This window comes from Pararge aegeria, chromosome 18, assembly GCF_905163445.1.
Source record: "Pararge aegeria chromosome 18, ilParAegt1.1, whole genome shotgun sequence".
Lineage (NCBI taxonomy): Eukaryota > Metazoa > Arthropoda > Insecta > Lepidoptera > Nymphalidae > Pararge > Pararge aegeria.
The window spans coordinates 11709151-11735112 of NC_053197.1; the positions used below are offsets into that span (position 1 = coordinate 11709151).

Genomic DNA, 25962 nt, shown 5'->3' on the forward strand with positions numbered 1-25962 from the left:
ATATCAACGTACAGCCTTATCTTCTGTGTATATTTACATTTCTAATAAAAGCCCGTCCATTTATCATAAAATAAATGCGTGAACTGATTGGCAGTACTGAAGCCAGCAGTGTTGCTATTTTCAATAAATATGGGACCCAAAAATTGTGGACTCGAGGATTGTTCAGGTTACTTTTTTTAAATAATATGAGCTGATTAATTGGAATGACTTACACAGGATACCTCATGTATTTCCAGCCTTAAAAAAGGTAAAACATCGTACAATATTTATGAAAGAAAGAAATACAATTGGATGGTAGTGTACTTATGGTATCAAAGTGCCTACATACCATCTCAGTGTCTTATACAACGCCTTGGAAACCTTGAATGAAAATGGTAGTTACAAAAGATTTTGAACTGGTCAGTCTTATAAACATCTTGGCTAAGGTGGAATTTGGAAAAACAACTCGTGCTATAATCAAAAAAGCATAACATCCTTTCATTAAAAACCAAATAAATACAAGTCAAGTAAAGTTAAACAGACCTCGGATCAATGTACATCAATGTACTCCATCCTCAGAGAGTCAATTCCTCAGAATCTTACCAACCATATTGTATGTCTATGGTCTATGCTATTTACCAAATTGACATTTGACAATCTCAATTGTCATTTTCTGTTGCGCCAAGCGCCTGGATGTGTAGAATTTTCGTATTCATTACTTAATTTCTCATAATTAAATAATGTTATCGCCCTAGAGATAATGAGTGTGCTGTGCTTTCGTTTTCTCACAGGCTCGCTGTAAAGTGAGCTTACATGGGAGACGTGATACCCAATACAGAAAGGATGCTGGTCTCGTGAGGAATACCGCATTGTGAAATCGTCATTGTTTTTGCACAAATAGTTATTATGGTTGTTATGTAATTATTGTTAGATTGTTATTGGTGATATTTGAAGTTGCTAAGATGAGGGTGGTTGCGTTAATCAGCGGTGGAAAGGACAGCTGCTACAACATGATGCAGTGCGTCGGCGCCGGGCATACCATCGTGGCTCTGGCCAACCTCCAACCTGTTTTCAAAGGTTACTTTTGACGTTTAAATCTATTTACAATTCACTTGTATTTTATTTAAAGTAATACTTGTTATTTGTGTACATCTAATAGGAATTGTGTGTACCTTAACCCTTATTCTAATTCTAACTAACTCTCTTTATTATGCCCAACAGCTTGTTGGTAGAGATCGCTATTTAGTGAAAATGGTGCTTATTTACCATGTATAATTGGTCCATCCTGTTCCTTCCATAGTATCAACAGATGATCTTTTTTATTGATCACTGCTATTTTTTAAGGCTCACCAAAAGCCAGTAAAGTAATGGTACTATTAGTCATAATTCTGTTGAATAAAGAAATAATGTACCTCAATTTCTTTATTCAACAGAATTGTTTTATTTTACTGGAAGTTAATAGAAATGATCTATTTATTTATATGTAACAATTTGTTAAATGAAAAAAGAAGGAACATTTATAATGAATATCTGTTTGTTTGGATGGATGGCCAGACTAGCACACAGTGTGCATAAATGTGCATGCAATATATATTCACCTAATTAATCAAAGAAATAAATACATTATGTGGTTATAATTTAAAAATACATATCAAATGTACCTTTATAATACAATACTAGCTGTTGCCTGCATTCTTTGTGTTTATTATGGTTTTTTATGCTTGTGTTTTTAATACGGGAACCATTTGTTTCTCTGGCATTAAAAGTCGCCTATTATTTATTCTACATCCCTTCAACTAACTATGCCAAAAATCAAGTTGATTGGTTGCTTAGTTAGGGTGTTAAGCAAGGACAGACAAACACTTTTGCATTTCGAATATTAAGTAAGGATTAAACAGAGTATATAATATTAAATAAACTCCTTTAAGTAGCTGTTATATAGTACACTGTGATCTCTAAAACATGGGTACACATGTTTGGACTGTATCCAAAAAATAAATATCTAAGATGCATACACTTGTCACACTTGTCATGTAGAAATTTAGTTAAATGAAACCACATGCTTCTTTCTACATAATATTTTTAATAGAATTAATAATGAGTAAATTTTAATATTAATACTAATAATTTATTTTGTAAAACTTGTGATATGTAGGATAAACCTTACCTGGTTGGTAAAGCTGCAAGCCCAAATTGAGTTGACATATAAGATAAATTACATTACATTACTACTGTAACTCAAAACAGTTTTATTTTAAAATGATTGTGATTTTAATTCTAAAAAAAACATAATAATTCTGTTAAGTGAGCCCCATTTTTTCCCCACATTTAAAAAAAAATGAAACTTGCTAAACTTTTTCCATGTATCCTTAACTCAATAAAAAATGGCTTAAAGTATTCTGAAATCTAGAAATCTTCAAATTTAGCATGGATTTGAAAATTTCTAGATTTCAGAATTCTTAAAGTTTGTTGCATAAGCTAGAATGACACCTAGCATGTTATTAATAGAAAGACTATTGTTCTAGTCTAGACCACTAAAATGCTGCTTTTTAAAAAGAAAATGATTTGTTTCAGATGAGCTGGACAGTTACATGTATCAAACAGTTGGTCATCAGGGTATTGCCCTGTACGCAGAGGCTATGGGCCTACCCTTGTACAGAGAGATAATATCTGGTGTAGCTGTGGACCAAGGCAGGAACTATAAGCCCACTGACAATGATGAGGTGGAAGATTTGTATAGGCTTTTGACAAAAGTTAAGGTAAATTAAATTTTTATTTATTTATTTGCTGTAATTACCATTAACAAAATTTAACTAAACATAAAAGCTGATATGTAATACAATCTGGTTTTGTGATATTGGTTCCATGCATTCATTGGTGTTGGTGGAGGTGGGAGTTAAAATTGTTTGCAACACAGTTTTGACTACTGCAACCATTATTGTGACACCATGTTTAATGTGCCTATACAGGGTACAGACACCCTAACCAGTCTTCTAAATAAATAAATAAATTAAAAAATATATAGTATATCTATAAATGTAAATGAAAAAGGTCAATTTATATGCTAAATCTTTGTTTACATTATTCACTAATTGGTACAAGTATCATGCCACAAGTAGAACTTTGATAGCTTGTATTTCAGAAACCTGATGCTCTGTGAGATTCTGTTCTGTGCAATACTTGTTTACATTGATTCTAGTATTTATTGATTCATACATATTTTTTGCATCGCGTAGTTTGTAAAAATAAAAATAAAATGCTGGACCAGTCGGTTAGCCAAAATATTCAAAGCCATACCAATGCATAGAAGGCATTAACAGGGTTGCCATTGTAAAACTAAAAAACATATTATATCTCTATAGACTGTCCATCTAGTCAGGGTCTACCAATAAGGTTCTTGCCAGTGTGAGGTAACTTTTTCAGCATCTTGGGATTTCAACATCTATCGCTCAGAACCAATAGACATGGGGATAAAGCATATAATCCGCTTTGACAGTTTAACATGTTTTTATTGCAGAATGAAGTAGATATAGAAGCGGTGGCTGTTGGAGCCATTTTGTCTGATTACCAAAGAATTAGGGTGGAGAATGTGTAAGTATTGTTTTCTTTACTTTCTTTAATTTATTAAAAATCACTCAGAAGCTATGCAAATATTCAAGAATGATATGAATAACGAAGCTTTCGTAATGGCTTATACTATGCCACTATTAACAAAATATTTACATAATTGGTAAGCATTTTTTTTGCACTGTTCACATTTCTCGCAGGTTCATATATGTTTTTAGCAGTACGCTACAATGCGGTGCTGCAATAATGTTTTTATTTCACGCTAGATCGAGTTCGTTGTTTTCACCAGGTTCCGCACGGTACAATAAAGTGCGTTGACGATTCTGAGCACAATATTTATTTCAATTGACGGTTTACTGCCAAGAGACCGCACTGAGTACGTTTTGTGGACGGCGGACGCTTTGATCTTTGTTTTCATCGTGAGGGTGTTCTTTATAGATTAAACTGTTTTTTATGGAACACTTATACCACAAAATACAATCTTTCTCTATATATATATATGTGTTATGTAGCTGAGGAATTATTTTCAGATGTCAGAGGCTAGGTCTAGTATCACTTGCGTACTTGTGGAGGAGAAACCAAAAAGAGCTGCTGCAAGAAATGATAGTCAGTGGTGTTGAAGCCATCATTATAAAGGTTTTAATCTTATTCTATTATAAGAAAAGGCAATGTGCCAAGTACCTACAACCAATCACAGGGCTTTCACAAACCGGCGCGTCTTGGTATTGGTCATAAATTTGCACGCGTAAGCTATGTGTTTTTCTTATGTTCCATGACACACATGATCTCGGAAATTTTATTCTCCTCTTAACTAATTAAGAATTATTCAGAATTAAAAAAAAAGCGTAATTTGGTTGAGTCAATCTAATAATTTCATTTGAATGTTATGATTATTTAATACTGTGAATAAATATACTTACAACCAAAATTAATATATAGACCAGTAATTGGCTGGTAACCAGTCGGACCACATCTGGGCGACTAACGTACTCGTACGTGATTAGATGGCCTCTTTCATTCCATAAAAATAGCAGTTAACGTTCCCGTGATCGAATAAGTAAATGTAGGTAGATGGTTAAAGAGACGCGGGTGCATTAAGAAAAATATTCCTATTAAATTTCAAGTTACATATTCTTTGCAATGTGCATTAACGAACGTGAGTAATTATTTACCGAAACCTTTAAGAACACATTTAGATAATTACTTTGCCGTGATGTTTACAAATTATCGTTATTTACCTAGTGCGTAATAGATAATATTTATTTTGACAAATATAACTTCATATATTATTTAGCTAGGTAACTACAAACAAACTGTCGCATCGATTTTCTGTTTTTGCTATTTTCGTAAACATTTAACACTAAACAAACGTTAGTATTATAAAGCAGGTAGAGTATATGACATGGCAAGACTGCGCCGATCATTTTTTTTTCTTTACTTCCCCATAAGTTAGCCCTTCACTGCTATCTCACCAGATCGTAAGTAATGATGCAATCTAAGACGGTAGCAGGTTATCTAGATTGGCAGATCAGAATAGAGTAAATATAGAAGTATATGCTATAAATGCAGTAGCCCGCGACCCGGCTTTCCAAGTCCAAGGCCGTGTTCGATTACCACAACAGTAAAATGTTTGTGTGATGAACATTAATGTTTTTCGGTGTCTGGGTGTTCATCTGTATATTATAAGTAAGTATTTATGTGTATTATATTAATAAAAATATTTAACAGCTATTTTAGTAGCCATATCACAAGCTACGCTTACTTTGTGGCTAGATGGCGATGTGTGTATTGTCGTAGTATATTTATTTATTTATTTATAAATACCTACAAGCTATCCCAATGCAAAATTTTGCCAGAATTGGCTAAGATGCACTGTTGACAAAACAATTTTTTTTTTTTTTTTTCTCGGACCATAACACGGATTTTGAATTTGTAACGCAATTCTGGCCTCTATTCTACCGAAGCAATGAGTAAGGAATCTTCTTAGCAAGCGCACGGCAACGTCAATGATTCCTATCAGGCGTGACTGACGTTCCGAGATTTATTACAGCGACTGATTGCTATACATATTATACTATTAATATTTTTTTTATTGACAAGGTCGCTTGGAAGCAGTCCGCTCCATTTGGCCGTGAAACAAAGGACATCATAAATACGTAAAGATACTCTTATACACGTAGTAATCTCCCTTTTGCGATGTCGGTTAACAAACAACGCATTGTCTGAAGTTCACTTCAAGGAGGTCCCTTCCGCACGCTCGCATTTAGATGCATTAAATCTTCTATGTTAAATAATACAGGGTAGGGCACAATAAGGCGCGGTTTATACAGACATGGATAGGGTGTGGCGGGGCGGACACATGTCACAGGAAGAATTGCCTCTGCTATAGACCAAGTACCTACTACGTGTATATCTAATAATAGATAAAAAAATATACTACGACAATCACACATCGTCATCTAGCCGCAAAGTATCAAGCAACAAAGTATCTAGCCGCAAACTAAATAACTCAATCCGAAGCGTTACTTTCCCATTTTTCCTATTTATTTACCAAATGCGTGTTACGCCCTACGGGCAAGTTGCAAATGCTGTAAACCGCGCCTTACGTTGCATATATTAAAACAGACTTAACTGCAATATGAACTAGTAATGTGACCTTATGAGTTGAGACTCCATTTATCAATTATCTGACTGAGCACACATTAACGGATGCACTTCGACCTCTCTTGATCATTTCTACCTACACACATACTAGTCATCTTGTAGCTGATACACGATAGTAACTTTTATTGTATAGGTTATAACGTATAATTTTATTTGTTAAGACAGGAAAACTGTCTAAAAGAAATATCATCATCATCAACAGCCTATTACAGTTCACTGCTGGACTAAGGGCCTCTCCCGACTGGAGGACTTGCCACACGGCACTAATATCCTGGACAAGCTTCCGTGTATCGATGACGGATTTTGTTGAATGCAGGGTGTGCCCAGAATCCGAATCCTCGTCCGGATCATCATCAGGGATAATGAAAGACGACCTACGGGTCACGTTTAGGAGGCACTCCTCACAACTCCACTCAATACCCGTAGCGTTTTTTAAGGTGTTAAGTTGCTTGTTCGAAAGTTTGGAGCACGATGGATCCGCATGGATCACCTTGCTGCACCTGCTGCATTCTAGGCCAGGACACTTTTTCGTGATGTTTTTGTTACACGATGCACATTTCTTTACAACCATTTTTCCCGCGTTCTAAGTACACTAAATGACGGTAGGTAAACAAATTGTATAACACAACTGTACACGACCGTGTTCAACAAGTGCTCGTTGCAAAAAAAAAAAAAAAAAGAAATATATCATACCAAATCAGCCAACAACAACATTGCCTGCATGTTCTATTCGCATGCACCCGGCTAAGTTTATCGTAGTTATCGCTGTCGTCTTAGTCATCATTATATTAACCGATAGACGTCCACTGCTGGACATAGGTCTTTTGTAGGGAGTTCCAAATTCCACGGTTTTGTGCCGCTTGAATCCAGCGGCTACCTGCGACGCGCCTAATGTCCGTCCACCTCGTCGGGGATCGACCAACGCTGCGGGGTACATATTGTTTAAGAAATGCAAGCATCGAAAGTGCCATCTATGTGCCTGATCTATCTAAATGCTGAAATATTTGACTTTGACTTTGACTTTACTGTAACGCTACTTCTATCAATCGAGATTTTCTCGTGGTAGCTTTTTGTTACCGAGCTCATCTGGGGAAGTGCCATGCTGCTTTGAAGTTTTTCAGCTTCAAAGCAGCATAGTTGCAATGCTGTGTTCCGGTCGGAAAGGTCGTGGTTTCCGGTGTTATTAGAGCTACATGAGGCTAAACAATTAAAAAGTCGCTTGCTTCAACGGTGAAGAAAAACATTGTGAGAAAAGATACATGCCTAAGAGTTCTCCATAATGTTCTCAAAGGTGTGAGGAGACCACTAATCCGCACTGGGCCAGCGTGGTGGACTACGGCCTTAACACTTCCCATTGTGGGAGGGGACACGTGCACGTGCAGTTAATGGGTTCCAGGCGTACCCTGCCAAGTGTTGCTGTCTTTACATGCGACAGTTTTCCTATTACCATCAGATAACCTAATGCCATCTGCTTGGTCTGTCAATGAATAATATAAAAAAAAAAATTGTAAAAATATACCCAGGTAAGCTGATATTGTTAACCCGGGAAAGAATCGGTTCACACGGAATCCAAAAAATGCTCTGTTTTTTAAACAGCTACTTTATTATTATCCTCTGAAATACAAATCTGATATAACATATCGAATTCCTTAGATATCCGATTATATTCATTTTATTTATTTGTGGTTACTGCGGTTGATTTGTGGATGGAATGACGCTATAAAATTACTTTACAAAAGCTAAATAATTCACTAACTTATACCTTTTACATTTTACAACAAAAAAATTATGTTTTATTTAAAAAACTATTTTAAACAATACCCTTATTCCTCATCCAATTAAATACTTTAGATAAGTTGTGCATTTTATGTGGATTAAAATTGTCCTTTACAGGCTATCATTAAAATTAATATCTCAGAGTATATCAGAGTTAAAAACATTCAAACTCCCGAAAGACAGAATATTTGTATTTTGTCTTTTGGGCGAAGCCAGGGCGAGTCGCTAGTCTCTTATGACAAACGACTAAGACACCGGGAGGTATCTTTGCATCGTTCGAGTCCATGTAGGACTGAAGTGTTTCGAAAATGCACCCGTATTTATATCAAAATACCCACAAACTCATGAACATGGGTTATTCATATCAGTATCATATATCAAATATAATTTTAACTGTTTCTCGAAAACTATCTATGAATTAATTAATAATTATTAGGGTATTTGTAAAATCCTAATCAATTTAATAAAATATCTGGCAAATATGAATTTATAATTATCAAAAGGTTGGATATATTACCCACTTTATAAAATTACTGTTACACTTATAAAAAGCTAGAAGTGTGACAATATGCTGAGGTTGATGGATCATATTTATCTGTAGTTGTAAACAGTAAGCCTCATTTGTCTTCTTTCATAAATAGGTGGCAGCTTTAGGTCTCGATCCGCGGATACACCTGGGCATGACTATCAAAGAAATACAGCCCCATCTTCTAGTCATGCAAGAAAAATATGGACTCAACGTGTGCGGCGAAGGTGGCGAGTATGAGACATTTACGCTTGACTGTCCGCTGTTTAGGAAGAAACTAATTATGTAAGTTATGTTTTTCTAGTACTATCCGTTTTTAGAAGTATTAAATATTTCTGTTGAGATCGTCCGGGGCCGCTCTGAAGGGAATGGTTTCCTGTGTAATTTCAGGCGCATATGGCTTAATAACTAAGGCTCAAGTAGATGCGGACACAGGGCGGTAACATGTGGGAGGTGTTAATGTGAGGTTTGCACTGTGTTGTTCTGTTTACTTATAGCCGATGGTTTCCCAAATATTTCCAAAATAATTTTTATTTCTCTACAAGTTAGCCCTTCACTGCAATCTCACCTGGTGGTAAGTTATGATGCAGTCTAAGATGGTAGCGGGCTAAACTGTTACGGAGTATGGTAGTCATACCCCTTATCGTTTTCTACGCGACATCGCACCGGAACACTAGATCGCTTAGCGGCACATCTTTGTCTGTAGAGTGGTAACTAGCCATAGGCAAAGCTTCCCACCAGAGAAAATTCAGAAATCGAATCGAACTCGGGACCTCCTACTTAAATTCACAGCGCTCACCTTTGCGCCAGGGAGGTCGTCGAACAGTCAAGTGGACCATCCGCCCGGTCCTTCAATTATTATAATTGTGACGGGAAAGGTCCTAATTCAACAGTTACGTTCGTTTAGATACTACAAGAAATGCTTTAAACAAAATGAAATTGTCAACAGAGATGAAAAAGCAATGGTGATGCATACCGAAGACCCAGTAGCGTCTGTCGGCTATTTAAACTTAAAGTTACACTTAGAAGATAAAGAGAATTACGAAGTAATAAAACTACCTCCAACAGTGAGAAACTCATTAGATTTTGTAAAAGACTTGAGCGATACGGTGTTTAGCGACATAAGTGATATAGAACTAAGTGAGACCGAACTAGAGTCTATAGAGAAACTGGAGAAAGTTGAGAAAATAAAGAAAAATGAATTTCACCCTCTGCTCACATACTCCGGGGACAATGTTGAAGGACTCAACTTGTGTGATAACGAACTTGAAGAAAATGTAGAGGACGGTTATTACTACGATGAAATGCACGATTCAAGTGAGATAAAGCCAGTGTTGGATCACAGAACGATATATGGGAACAGACATGGGTGGTATTTCATCGGAGGCATTGTCGGTGAGGGTGTTGATACAGCTGTAGCGACTAAGGACGCTATGAAGAAACTCATTAGTAGGTAAACTTGTGCAAAAGCTTTTCTTTTATGTGCTAGTATTTGCATGTTTGTTTTTAGGGTTTGCCATACTAAATAAGTTATGAATATATTTTCATAATATTACTATACCTTAAGCGGCTTTTAGGCTGCCTAATAAACAATCTGTGGGGTCGATAATTCGTAAGAAGACAGCGACACTGTGACGATCGCAATGTTTTCTGATTGGGTAACACTACTCTCGTAAAACATGCTACTCTCGTAAATACAAGAAACATTAAGCTTAGTATTCATGGGCGTACCCAGGGGAGGGCCGCTTCCCCTTGCCCTGGAAATATCGCAGAAAATTTAACTCATAGAAAAGAACTCATAAAAAATTTATGGCGGCCAAGATACAGACGGACAGACAGACAAATATCGATTATAGAGGGCCTTCTAAAATGATTTCGCAGAACAGCCGCAGACGATTTGACCTAAAGAATCTCATTTGCCCCCTCTAGACCAGATGGGTACGCCCATGTTAGTATTCATCGTATATCATAAAATTTCTAATGTGAGAGTATAAATTGTCTTATGACAATACTATACTATGAAAATACTAATAAATACTATAGCAATAAACTCGCGTTACAAATTTTTGTTTTAAATGAATTATAAGCAATATTTTTGGGATAGATTTGACCAACTATACTTCTTTTTAATTCCCCGTTATGTGAGGTCGGCAAAATAAGTCATGTTCAAACTTGAAGACAGACTGGTTTTGGTTATGCTGGCGGGCAGTGGCGTGCTCTTCATACATGCACAAAATCACTACTACCCTAAGATCGATATATAACTCGTGTAGGAGGAGAACTTTTGCCATTTATGCAATTGTCCTGCTGTATGCATACACTGCTGGCGGGTGCCGTGTGGTGACGGTTGATGAGAATACTGTTGTCCTCCTCTTACCGTGTCGCGTTGTGCGTGTCGGGTGTTGTACGAGGTGACTAAGGGAATATAACAAAGAGCAGCGAGCAGCTTTTTCACCGACCACTTTGCTCAGCGTGGTGATTATGAGCAAAACCTTTGTTGGGAGAGGTCTTTAGTCCAGCAGTGAACTGTTTGCTATAGGCTATTGATGAATATTTAAATTTAAGGCTATTGATGAATATAAAAAGTGGATAACTCTGTTTATTTTTTTATTTTTAAATAAATGTTAACAATTAATAATATCAAGAAAGGGGAAATAGTGGTCATAGTGCATTCAGTTTGTAAAGTTCTATAATCAAATTTAGTGATGTTACGCTCTTAATATTGTTTTAATCGAAAAATAGTATTTAAAAATATACTCCAAAATTGTTTTTTTATAAAAATCAAAATATGGCAACACTTATCTCAGTTGTAGATTGTTTAAAAGATGACAGATTACATTGATAAGATAGTTTGCACTGCAGCAGTACATTTTATCTCTGACACTCTTATCTCATTTAACTTTGTTATTGTTTAGGTGCAACTTATATTATTATGTCGGGTAGGCATGGCATTATAAAATGCACGACTTGCGGCACTGAATAATTACAGAAGACACTTAAAACAAATTAGAAAACTGATAAACAAAATAGAACGATACCTACTTAGTTTATGACTAATAGGTCTTACATATACGGTGAACTTTTTGTCGTCTTACTCAGTTAATCTGTCGAATGTCTCGTATTCATTGGAAAAACATATTAAACGAAAACTAATAATAAAGAAACACCCTGTATCAAGTGCCAGCGGTACGGCACGGCGCTGGTATCAATTCTATCAATAGTACAAATGTGCAAAGTATTATAAAATATTAAAGTAGCAGATTATTATATTTCTACAACGGGGAATAAACGGTTTCACGCAGCAGAAAAACTAATCGAACAAATACTTAATTTAATCAGTTGCTACCAATTTCGAAATGCAGATAATGTTTTAATTTTTAATCTAAATCTCAATTATTTTAAATATTGCTTGGGATTACTGTAGATGTTCGACGACAAGAAATCACTGTGTATATCCATCCCTCGAACCCGCCTTATAGCAGCGGTTTATATTTAATTACTCGCAATTTTGCTATATATACCCTAAAATGGCAATGGCACTAATAAACACTCTTTAGGTACTCAACCTAAAGAGTACTTCTGGAATAACCCAGAAATTATAAATGTTGTGCGACAAATGCCACTTCGTTCTTCGGAACTTTTGTTTGCAGGACCCTGAATTGTTTCGGTTCACAATTGGACCCGATAGGTGGCGCTGCATTCAGATTCCAGGTTTATTTTTTCATTTTTGGGGAAGAATAACGTCTGCCAGACTCGCTAGTAAAAGTATATATATAATAAAAACTGACACACTATAACAATTTCAGACCTACTCGAGTCGGAAAACTTGCGACTACCCGACGTCTGCTCGGTGAACATATACATGCGCGATATGGACCAATACGCGGCGCTTAACAAGGTGTACGTTGACACATTCTCGTTTCCAAACCCTCCCACGAGAGTGTGCGTACAATGCCCTCTACCGAATGACGTTGGACTTATACTGGACGGGGTAAGAACATGCGACTTACTTCTTTATAAATTCTAACCACCGCGCCGTCGTAAAACGACAGGGTGTTAATAAGTTTGAACTGTCTGTGTTATGTGTCTGCCTGTAGCATCGTAGCTGCCTAACGGATACTGATTTTATTTTTGTTTTAAAGTTGAATAATTCGAGAGTGTTCTTGAATATCTGTCTGTCTGTTTTATTCATTTTTTTACAACTCCCTCACTAAAAGTATCAAATGAAAGTGCTTAGTAGTAGACTAGATCAGTAATATTGAGACTCGGTGGTTTTTTTTTTTATTTTTAATTTATATATTATTCCTTGCTAAGCTTAATTTCGCTGAGATTAATAATAATATATTTGTATACTTTGTAGTGGCATAGAATATTTTTGAATTTTGCATTTTTGCTCTATTTTTTCACATTTGGTCACAGATTGGTATTTTATCGGTTTTCTGTCGCAGAAGCGTTTTTAATAACATTAATGGACGTATACGTTCTATTGAATCTGGTCAAACACAACTTTTTATTTACCTTCACTCTCATACTTATCGTGTCTATTTTTAGGTTGCATATAAAGCACTCAACAATAATCAGGACAGCGACGGTGTAATGAAGGAACGCGTCACGATGCATGTCCAAGGAATATCGCACTGGGCGCCGGCGAACATTGGACCGTATAGTCAAGCGTTTAAGGTTCATTTCAATTTTGTATACGAATTCGCGTCACGCGGAAATGCCTTTTCCACCAAGTATAGGTCTTTTAAGAAGAGGTGACACGTACAACAAATAAACGCATTGCGTTTATGTTTATATGAATAAGCTCAAGGCGGGATGTTGCACTGCATTTGTGATAAGTCTCTCTGTATCTCTTGCACGCGCTCAATCATATGCGCGTGGCAGAGAGAGAGTTATTGTTTTGTTTCGACTACGAGTACTTTCAGTTATTTAATAACAAAATAGTATAGTTATATGTAGTAATAGCTTTTTTCTATATCATGCATAACAATGAAAGCAGGGATGGAAATAATCTTTTTATGAATTTATAGAATTTAGATGAATATTTGTGTGATGAACATAAATGTTTTTCAGTGTCTGGGTGTTTATCTGTATATTATAAGTATTTATGTGTATTATATTCATAAAAAGATTCATCAGCTATCTTATTACCAGTACACAAGCTACTTTACTTTGGGGCTAGACGGTGATGTGTGTATTGTCGTAGTATATTAATTATTATTTAAAAGGCGCAGAAAGACAAATAGCCGAAATAAAATTATTTATACATACACAATTATTGAAAAAAAAAAGTAAAACTTCATAGACTATAGGATAGGAAGTGCTTTTGTGCGTGCATGAACTGCACGGCGCTAGCACCAATATATCCAATTGCATATTGCAGGTGGGTGAAGTGGTCGGTACTTGCGGTCAGATCGCTCTCGTGCCGGGCTGTATGAAACTAACGGACGGGGGAGCGAGGGCGCAGTGTTCGCTCGCACTGAGACATCTCACCCGAGTGTTGAGGGCGGCTCATCCACGGGCTCACATCCGGAGCGTTGTACAAGTGAGTCTATGTCTATAGTGATATAATAATAATGATAATAAAGTTTAATTCAGATAAAAATCCATAGCTACAACAATAACAATTATCTTATTTACTATATTATAAACTAAAATTGGCCAAACCTATAAATCTTTATATATAAAAGGCAGTTGTGTTAGTTATACCATTTATAACTCAAGAACGGCTGGACCAATTTTTATGATATTTTTTGGATTCCTCTTAGACCGGAATAGGATAATGAGTATTAAAATATAAATTCATAAAAAAAAAGTATTTAATAAATAATTAGGAATCACCTAACTAAGGTAAGTAACCCTCTTGAGCACTTGGTGTGTGAGTGTGTACCAACCCAGTCCATAAAGGGATTTCCCCATTTATCGGTTAATATTTACAAAATATTGTTGGAGCTTCGGCGCATTCTGCTCTTTGCAGAATTTTGATGCAGATCTTTTTCTCATGATCTGCATCAAAAGTAGAAGTCATCAACGTGGTTCTCCGCAAACATTTTTGATGCACTGCAAAAGCGCAGCAGCCCCAACAATACACTGAAGCCATTATATAGTGTATATAATCTATACTAATGTTATATAGAGTAAAGATTTGTTTCATCAATGATCATCAATAGCCTATAACAGTCCACTGGTGGACTTTAGGCCTCTCCCAATGGGCGGGTTTGCCGGGTTAATGTTCGCAGTAGATGGTAGTAGTAGCACAGAGGACGCTGATGCCCGTCCTCCGTTATATACCCTGAGTCACCTCATACGACACCCGCTTTTGCCCCTGCCTTTTGATGAACTCTGAAACTACTGAAACTAATAAACATTCTGTTTAAAATTTGCTTAATGTCAAAATAAACGTCACCGGCAAACAATGCAAATCTAAGTATAACAAATTCCCTTTTTGTGACTAATTTTGAAAAACTGGCCTATGATGTTATAGTCGTAAAAATGTAATAGGCCCGTTTTGACATTTGTCATCGCGACGTAACTAGTTATGGAACCATAAGACTCTGTACTCGATACTCACGATAAATCAATTCAAGTTTGTATCAGTACTTGATTGATATTATTATGTATTGTAAAGTGTTCGTTCGTTAAAAGTATTCCTTTAACTTCACAACCAATACGCGTGACTGGCTGTTGATTATATTCAACATGTTGAAACATCCTCATCCACTTTTCAACATGTTGAAACAGAGTTAGTACTATATAACAACAAACACAAAAATCGAGTCAAATCACTGTTTAAATTAATGTCCAAAATAGAAGAGCCATAGTTAACGTAATAGTAAACAATATATATCAAACTTAAACGAGCGCACAGTCAACTTTACAAGATGAGGAACGAAAAACTGCGCAGTGCGCGCGGGGACGCTTCAGTCATGTGCCGCTTGGTCAGATACATCATCTCAGACTCATTATTTAGAACCCATTTTGAGAACCAAGCTCATTCTTCGCAGTAAAGATAACTACACAATATTTAATTTCGATATTCAGTAAAAAAAATGGTTACAGCTCTAGTATAAAAAAAAAAGACTGAGAACGTAACTGTTTTCGGAACATTTCGCAACAATTATAAATTGCATGCTACTATGAAGTAAGCGCAAAAAGAATACTCGCGATATGTTCTTTCATATTATTTAACGTCCCAAAAAAATTTACGTATTTTTTAAAACACTGTATGTAATTGATTTTTATTTTTTTGTTTCTTTCAGTTTCGTTCCAAGTTACATTCTATGGTCTTGCACAAATGTCAAAACGGGCCTATTACATTTTTCCGACTATAGGATGTAACTTGTGGCAGTAATTAAAGGTTTTGTTTTTTAAATATTGCCCGCAAAAACTCACGTCGGTGTCACGGCCGCATTTGTGACCTCACAGGCAAATTAGAACTGTATGTAACTCGTATCATAGCTAAACATTATTGATTTTGGTATGGAAGTAAAAAATCTTAGCAACTGATAGTTTGAAAAATACTTGATATGCGCAGGGATTTTCGAAGTTCAAGCGTTACAAAACTATGCTTATATAGACGTGACGTCATAATTTTGCATTCGGTGTTTCACCTGCCTATTGAAAAAAATACCATTTGCACTTTGAATAAAAATAAAGTCATTAGATAAATACAATATTTTAGCGATTCTTTGTTCCTTTAATCATGCCCATTGTTTTCCAGAGCGTATGTTACGTGACGGGTCGAGGAGCGGCTCGGGAGGCTAGAAGGCAACTCGAGCGGCGAACCGCGGGCGCTATAGTACAGTGCGCTGTGGTGGAGGCATTACCGCGGGCGGCCTGCGTCGAGTGGCATGCCTGGGCACATACGGATAACAATCGCTTCGAATGTGAGTCGGCCTTACTTATTATGATACTTATTCCTTTAGAATAGTTGTGATTTGGAACCCGATGAAACACAATCTCGTCCCGATAAACAAACAAATACATAAATTTATATAAATTTGGTTCTAGTTATCGTGAAAACTGAATATTTTTTAATATTTAATGAATCATAATAAATTGTTTTGCATTAAAAATTTTTTTTTTTTTTAATCTTGGTATAAAATAATTCTCAGAGACAATAAATAATGTATCTCTAAAGCCTCTGTATTGTTCGGTTTTCATTGTATATATTTATTATTTTTGTATTGTATTTGTTATTGTTGTATATACAACTCAATCTCGTGTAGGCTAATTTTCAGTAGTTTCACTTATGCCGTGTGTGAATTACACAGGTATTTTTTTTTATCGTAGTTTGTTTTTTCAAAAAAACCGCATCAACTATTTATTTGCCAGGAATAAAATGGACTTCGGCAATAGCTGTTTCCAGGATGCCAACTAATTTTATGTAAAATTTTACCGCGATAAATCTAGCGGTCAAATCATGTTGGTCAGTAACAAATGCTACTCGTATAACTGAAATTCCGTGGATAACTTTTACCAGCAGCTTTCCGCCCTGACATAGACTCATTTTAGGTGATGTGAATAGTCTACAAACAGTGGCGTGCATACATGGTATGCACAGAATATGCACTAAGGGGGCAGATGATACAAAATATAAATAAATAGTAAGTGTTATAAAAAGCCTACTCTTTGGTTTTTATAACAATTACTAGAGATATTCTTGATTTTATATTATTTGCATACCCTGTACAAAACCCTCTATGCACGCCACTGTCTACGAAGGAACCTATTAGAATATGATAAACGACTACGACACCGGGAGGTATCTTTGCATCGTTCGAGTCCATGTAGGAATTAAGTGTATCGAAAATACACCCGTATTTATATCAAAAAACCCACCAACTCAATGTCATGAACATTGGTTATTAATCAAATATAATTTTAACTATTTCTTAAAAACTATCTATTAACTAATTAATAATTATGAGGGTATTTGTAAAACCCTAATCAATTTAATAAAATATCTGGCAAATATGAAGTTACAGTTATCAAAAGTGTGGATATTTAGTATTTACCCACTTTATAAAATAACTGTAACACATGCCACCGTATTGTCGGCCGATTGGCGCAATGGGCAGTCACCCTGCTTTCTGACTTCCAGGCCGTGGGTTCGATTCCCACGACTGGAAAATTTTTGTGTGATAAGCATTACATCAGTATGTCGGTTTCGATTATAAGTGTTTATGTATATTCTTCTTTAATTTATTTTTAGATGAAGAAACCGGTTGCAATGTCGGAGACTATAAAGTGGCCATTACGAGGAGGTGGAACTATGAGAACACTGTCGCTGCTATTGTTTGTTACGTCGCCACAGGTAGGTCGATACTTTTAGGATGTTAATTTTGTTTAAAACAAGCAAAATCTTGCATCCCTACTAATATTATAAATGTCAATGTAAGTTTGTTTGTTACTATTCCACGCAAAAACGACTTAACCGATCCTCATGAAACTTTGTACACATATTCTTGGAAGTGTAAAAGTAATATAGGATACTTTTTGTACCGACATTATTTTTGTACTATAGAGGTTATAATATGTGTTTAATTTTGCCCAAACTGTGGTTGGAGATAGAGGACAGAACTCCACAGCGGACAGCAGCAAACCCCTCATTTAAGGCTTAGCTATACTGAATACTTAAATTTCTTTTAGAATTACAACTTAATTTAATGCCACATCAAAAAACAAAATCAAACGCAGACAAAGTCGCGGGCAACAGCTAGTAAGTTCATATTTATATCAACTTATCGCTCTACCAGCATACTACAGGGCACGGGTATCCACTCAGATGAGAAGGATTTAGGTCCACAACGCCAGACAAGCGCGAAGAGCTCACATCCTTTTCAAAACGTTACGAATAACTCATGCATGCAGGTTTTTTCACGATGTCCTCCACCGTAAAGTCAAATGATATTTTAATTGATGAAAGCAAAAAATAAATTATATTATAGAGATATTTATATAATTTGAATAAAATGTTACTAAACACTACTTCTGTTTAATTGTATTGTTGCTCCAGTAACAGCTTCTTCATCATATTACCATAGCACTCTTAGACACTAGTCTGATTTTAATCCATACGTCATCAATATCTTTAAAACTCGCAAGAAGAAATTTGCATTTTCTCTCTGTGTGATTGAGGGTTTGAACGCCCTTGCGAGTGCAAAAGAAGTTCAAAACCTCAATCATGTATATGGCACAACCAGAGTGGTTTTAAAAAAAACAGTGAATAGGTATCTTCTAGGCCAAGCTCCACAAGTCCTGTGATACATCAAATTAAAGCACAATTCGTTAAGTTTTATTTAACTTTTGTTCGCGACAGGTCGACATGGCAATTTTCTAGTAGACTTTTCTATTTTAACGCTTAACGCTTACTTTGGGGCTAGATGGCGATGTGTGTATTGACGTAGTATATTTATTATTATTATTATTTCCAGCTTTAAAAAAAAGGTAAAACAGCGTACGATATTAATGAAAGAAATAAAATTGGATGGTAGTGTACTTACTGTATCAAAGTGCCTATATCCCATCTCAGTGTCGGTCGTGACGGAATGATACCAGCCCCTGAGACTATTTATATTATTATTTATTTATTTTATACCCAAAAAAGGAACCTAGTAATTGTTTAAAACAAATTTCTTATACTTTGCCTGGCTTGTTTGCGTGTCTCGTGTTTGAGAAAGAATGACTGTTTTTTAGCCAAGTTTTATGACACATTTTCAATAGCAACAAGCTATTGAGAAGAAAAAATGCAGGTCTGACCTTTCACGAACTGTATTTGTACAAGGACGTATCTTCTCGCAGGTTCATCCCCCTCTACGTGTCAAGTGTCTTTCGCCGACGCGGCCGCTTGCGATCGACACCGCACGCATGCGTCCAACATGTCCGACAGTGACCTAGAAGCTGTGCTCGAATATGCGCTGCGAAAACTGCTCAACGACTGCCAAGAACGGGAGCCCTGCCCTGCGCTCTATATTAGGATATTCTATCAGGTTGGTACTTAATATGCTTGGCAAAAAATGATTTTGATGAATCTTGTAGTTAATTAATGGAAACGGAGTACCTACTTAGCCAGCCTTTACAGTTTTGATCATTATGAAGAGGTTCTGTTCCACGACGTATTCCTAGGATCAATAGTTTTACAGAAATAACAGTACTATTTTTTCATTAAAAAAATACGCGGTGACAACCTCAACATCAACTTCGTTTACATTTAAGGTGATATGGGGCCACAATAATTATTAAAACAATAGTTCACACGCACATTCATACATACCTGCACATGAAATAATACACATGAAGTATATATCAAGTGTTGGCAGCCAAGGATGAGCAAAATTTTATTTAGAGTATTTTTATATAGGGGTTTTCAATAGAAAGTTTTTTCATCCACTTCAAGTTTGCAATCAATTGAAGTCGAAAGTTCCATTCATTGATTACTGTGAATGAAGGATTGGTGCTTCTCTTATTAGGTTTTCAAGTGTCCCTTTTCATTATTGAATTCGTATAGAGAATATTGCTGAATTGAATAAGTACTTTAGTAAAACCACAAGGCTTATTTTTTTATTTAAGAAATATGACCAATATTTTTACTCGCAGGTGTGGGGCTCCCCTACGCCGCAATGTATGTCAACTGCTGCAGCGATAGTTGGCAGACGACTTAACTCCCGCGTGGCTTTAAGTGCTGTACCAGTCGTGGCGTTACACAACGCCTTCACTTTCCTCTCCATCAGCGGCCTGCGCTTGCAGGAGTGACTCTACACGTGAGTATCACTAGACACAGTGGCATGCCAAACGGTGTTCAGGGTGTAAATAGCTTTAAAAAAAAACTTGAGGGTAGACAGTGCCTTTACGCTTGTATGAAATGGATGATACTAGACTCAGACCACTGCAGCCACTATCTGATATTCTCTCTTGTATTGCTATTACACAGAGTAAATATATGTATTTTTCGACCAAACTTGGTCTCCAGATAATAATTATTTGGTGTTCATATGCATATAACTGCATACCCAAAAGTATTTTTTACATGCACTTGTCCTCATTTTTGTACACATTTCATACTTAGGCAGGCACGCCTTTTTCGTAGTTATAACAACTGGTCCTTTAGGTTCTTAGTAGTTTGTTTAACCCTTCTCTTAAACTTGTCAATTTTAAATAATTTTAGATATTTTTTGAACCCCTGAATTGTCACAATATAATACATAAGATCAATAAAAATTAAATAGTACAAATTTTCACTTTTTATTAGTCTATGAATTTTAATGCGCCCCACAGTCACAATTTATTTCTTCATAATTGAAGCTATTTAATGCTAAGTTTCACACAAATTCTCATCCATGCACATCTCTGGCGGAATATAAGCTTTTGTAGTACGTGCACAGGTTGTTCGACCAGAGTAGGCATTTAACATTCGAATACCAAGTATAAGTGCCTAGAATGCGATTTTCCATCGGTCATTAAATTCTAGCTATCTATTGGACCGTAATTAAACGAAAAGTATCCAACATACATAAAGGTACTTAAGACACCTCAGGGCATTGCAAATAAATGTTGCATAATATTGCAATAGCTATGCAGTGCTTTGTCCGACAGAATTACCACATTTATTTGAAGGGCTCTGAGGTGTCCCAAAATTACCTCAATGTGGGTTGTATACTTTTTCATCTCATCACTACTTTATAGGTTTGAAGGTAGTTAAACGAAAAAGATCGACAATCTTCGTTTAACTACCTCCATATGACTCACTTTAGCTCAAAAATGGCTGGATAAATTTGTTATTTTTGTTCCGTTTGCCTCAATACTGAAATTTGGCCAAAACCCCTAAGAGACAGCAGAAATTGCCAAATTCGTTTACTTTCAACAGATTGTGTTTTAGTGGTACAAAGTTAACCGGGTCATCCAAGAAAATTCATCCATGCATATATGCATGCCACTGCTTGGGTTGTGCAGAACTATGTAAACATACAAATAATTATGAAAGTGTAAATCTGTTATTTACTGCCCTTTTAATCTCTCGGGGAAGGAGAAACAGTAATTCTACGCAGTCCCTGCTAGTAAAAAACAAAGTATAACTTAACTCTTTTGTTTGCAGGTACCAAGCCCATATGCAGATGCTTTATTGCCGTTTTAAAAATATATTTGCTGAATATTTTTCAGTGTTTATAAAATTTTGTTAATTATGCTACCGAGTTTACCATATTTTAAGTCAAAATATATAAATTATTTTTATTGCAAATCGAACAGTGTTTTCATTTTGAACAAAACAATAAAAACAAGTGGTCAAATTAAATTTACTTTATTTTTTTACAAAATTGACCGAACAGTGCGAGATTTCTAGAACGTTTACACTTGCATTAAGTAGACATAAAAGTTATAATTATTTAACTTACAAGTAAGTCTTATTCACCTGTGTCAGTAAAGCAATGCGAATTTAGGGTGTGTAAAACACACCGATACCAGTTGTGTATAATATCATAAAAAAGTTACATGATTTGATGAAATTATCTGCTGACATATCTTAAAAATTGTCACTAAGTAAATTATGATTAATTATAAAGAAAGCATAATTATAAACTAAACTTCGATACATTACACTTAATCAGTATTAGTTGAAGTTACTGATTATACCGCTAATACACGATATATATAATACACAACATATTGGGACAATTGCACTCAGCAGTGGTTAAAAGGCGATAGCGCGCAGTTGGGGCCGTAAGTACAGAAGACGCATACACCTGAAACAATGCAAGCCGGTAGCCTTATGGCGATAAAAATAAAATATTCAATCAAGTATCTATCTGTACATATTAAAGTACTATTATCCTTACAAAGTTTGAATGAGGGGATAGTACTTAATTTACTGCAATATTCATTTAATAATCCATCTGTCTAAAAGAAATATAAATATCGAAATGTCTAAATATTGTGACATACCTGCATTTAAAATCAATGACTTCTTTGATGATCAAATTTGGGTCGATTTGCCGAGATAAGTTTTATGAGGAACCATAACTCCAGAACATTATTAAATTTCAATAAAATAAGGTCTCATGAAGGGCGTAGGACTTACTTTTGGGAGGCGATGCCATGGAAATTAAATGGAAAGCACCTAATATTTTAAATTTTAAAAAGAAAGGAGGACCTATCTAAACCTGCGAGAATTTTAGCTTTATCCATTCTAAGATCTTAGTTTTGAGTTCACATCAAACATCATGACCCATCGTATAACTTTTGACAGTTAATACTATACTTTAGACATTAATATCGAAGTCTGCTATTGCATTTATTTATGAGTGGTCGACGAATGACATCGTAGCAGTAATGAAAAAACGTTTGTTATATATTATTAAAATATTATGTACAACCAATAGTAAAATAAGTTGGTTTGCAAAACGATTCGCGTGCTTTTTCCTTAATAATTCATCAAAACAACGGTAATCGAGCGGAGAATAAACTACTAATACTTTTTGTCATACGACTACTGAGAAAGAATTGTACTAGCAGACTTGGGGGCCTGAACTCCGTACACGACTATTAAGTCATACCTTAACTTATATTATAAGTACAAGTGTCTATTGGTTTATTTGTTACCTTATGTTCGGCTCCAAATACTGAATTGGTAATTATGATGATATTCGGCAAATATATTGATTGCATCTTTGAGATGAACATAAGCTACTTTTTGACCGGAAAAGCACAGGGGAATCTTTAGAATGCATTTCAAATATCGCCTTTCAAATTTATAAATTCATTATTTTCACATTCATACTTTTTAGTCCAGGAAACAAATGGATCTCGCCGTTTTAAAAACAAAAAAAAATGTATAATAATGTCTACTGATTTTAAAGAAATTACATTATATGGAGGCAAAAATGTGGAGTGAAACAAGTAGCTTAATTTAACTTAACGTTAGTTTAATCGTGGGGTACAACAATTCTGATTTCGTTACTATGATTTATCTACAATGAAACGAATCGGAGTAGAAATAATGTCTAATAATATCTCTACGCCCTTAGGGTTTATTTTAATAGTACATATAATAATATTAGTGCAAATTTAATACAAGGAAGAAAAAAACATTTTTTGACAACCTAAATGAATTGTTACATTTTTAATTGGAAGAAATAAAAGCGTTCATTTTAGTTAGTTTACTCATATGAATTTATATTTATATTATAAATAATTATTTTAGTTTTAACTCATACGAGTTTCTTGCCAGATTATTCTCAGTAGAATCAGCTTGCTGAAACCGTAGTTTGTGACCCAAAACCGTACTTGTAGTTGTAATTTAACTTTAATTCATGAATATCAAAATCTGAAACTCTCGCAAAAATTCAGTGGTATGTAGACAGAAGAATTTTCAAAAGATTATTTACGTCACTTAGTTCACCAAATGGCGCAACGATTCATCATCATCAAACCTGGCGCACTCATTGCACTGTTTCATTGAATACTAAATAAAAATGGAAAAATAAGAATTATCGATAGATTTTGAGCATCGCCCGAGAAATCGAAGCGTTTAAAATCATCTATTTAAGTAATACTATATCATCCTTGATAGAATAAACAATCAATCTATATAATGAAAACTAAATAATATACTCTTCGATATATAATTTATTCTGATTATAAACATTCATTGGGCTTATACAATTTCCGGGGCGATTGTAAATAAATTAGCAGACAAAGGTAGCCTATGTTTTGTACTTTGAAACTAAGACATAATGCTAGATCTAGTTGGCAATACCACCAAAAAAACTTTTAACAAAATTCATTATGAAAGAGTAAAAAAGAACTTTCATCACTCCACTATAACGTGAGAATCGTAACGTACTCGACGCACAATAATTCACGTGTCTTCTGTCAATACGTCAGGGTAGCTTTAAGTCACAATATACTTAAGAAATAGCACGTCAAGATCTAGCATTTTGTCTTGAATGAGTTAAAATAATATAAATCATGAGTCGGAAGGAGAGCTGCTGGATTTCACTCGTTCAATTAAACTAAAAAAAACCTAACAATCTATTAACATAGCTTTAAAAAGTAAATTAATCGATATTTATTTTTGGGGTTTGGATAAATTCTTTTTAATGTCAATTTATTCATCCGTAAATACATATCGGTCATCACAGTCAATCAACTGAAATATTTTTAATTTATACTTTCGCATCTTCTAGAATATAATATAGAGTAATACATAATTATGTGAATAACGCGTATAAGTTGTATACAGTTGTATCCATATAAAAGTATAACTAAAATAAATACCTTATGAAGCAAAATTAACAATACTCTAAAATTAACCTAAATTCAAAAAGAAAATGCGCACTGTCTTCTTTTCAAATAAATCATTTCAGAAATGTCTGTCCAATCGAGCATCTCATTTCGTACGAAGATTTTGCATTGCAAATGCATTAAAAGGCAGATTTATATAATATACAGTTTATTTTTAAGTTTTGGGAAATTATTCGCAGAGAAAACATTCTAGTTAAAACACTTTCTTCCATATGAACCACGTATAAACACAATGTCAGCTTCGATGAAATCAACGTTCATCACAGAAAACAACACAACACTACTCGATCTCTCGTACCCTCTACTCCTTTCGATATAAATAACACGGGGATGCATACATGATTTGTCTCGCTAACTTTAAAAAAAATTAATATTAAAAATAGTATGATTGCCCAGCTACCCATATAGTGAAGTTAGTATTAAATTACTGTACAGTTTGTCGTTAGTGAACCGCTCACTACAGCTATCTAACCACTTCATGACGTTAAATTATAATATGCGAAACGAAACGCCCTCGAGGGTCCAGAAGAGACGCGTCGATCGCGGCCGGCGCCGACGGTCGCGTCGCACGGCCGCCGTGCGGCTGCGACAACACAACCGAACATCTATCTCCTCACTATCCGACAGCTTACCTATACATAGCCTACTAGTTAATCGTTATATTAATCAGATTTATGCAACAGTTTATACCTCACGACCGTATTACCGAAGCGAATAAGAGTTATACATTATGAACTAATAACAGCTAGATATATTACACAGCAGTTCGAAATCTATACACCGATAAGTATGCGCGGGGGTGGGCGGGCGTGTTTAGGGGTCGCCGACGTCGAGGGGATCGCTGGCGTCGTCGGCGTCGGCGAGCTCGGAGTCGGACTCGTCGTGGCGGCTCGTCTCTGCGGAGAGCGCGGCGCGCTCCTGCTGGCGGCTCTGCAGGTACTGGCGATGCGCGTACTTGTTGAAGCGGCGCTTTGCCATGAACAGCGTGGCGATGGTGCGCGGCGCGAGGCGTACGGCGGCGGCGCGCGACGTGATGCCGCCGCGCCGGCACTCGCCGCACGTGTAGTCCAGCACGTTGAGGCTCGACACCGTCGCCTTAACGCACTCTGCGCACCAACAGACAGCCACACACGTTACAGACAGTTCAC

The 25962-nt window shown here is 35.7% G+C and overlaps 2 protein-coding genes across 4 annotated transcripts in view; one reads left to right on the forward strand and one right to left on the reverse strand.

Annotated features, from left to right (window-relative positions):
* Positions 1–941: 941 nt before the first annotated feature.
* LOC120631350 (diphthine--ammonia ligase) lies at positions 942–21754 on the forward strand. The gene is made up of 14 exons (XM_039900868.1): positions 942–1056; positions 2554–2738; positions 3497–3570; positions 4077–4182; positions 8628–8797; positions 9462–9961; positions 12319–12503; positions 13064–13192; positions 13899–14060; positions 16236–16401; positions 17730–17831; positions 19319–19506; positions 20114–20277; positions 21609–21754. Exons 1-13 carry the CDS (start codon positions 942–944, stop codon positions 20267–20269), a joined length of 2238 nt encoding a protein of 745 aa, XP_039756802.1. The 3' UTR covers positions 20270–20277; positions 21609–21754.
* A 42-nt stretch (positions 21755–21796) lies between these two features.
* LOC120631349 overlaps positions 21797–25962 on the reverse strand; it is a 31654-nt gene continuing 27488 nt past the window's right edge. For 2 of the 3 annotated variants that reach the window (XM_039900864.1, XM_039900863.1), the window contains one exon: positions 21797–25920. In XM_039900864.1, coding sequence (XP_039756798.1) covers positions 25628–25920 — 293 coding nt within the window. In that variant the 3' untranslated portion in view covers positions 21797–25627. The remainder of the gene's footprint in view (positions 25921–25962) is intronic. The other variant, XM_039900866.1, reaches the window with a different exon arrangement.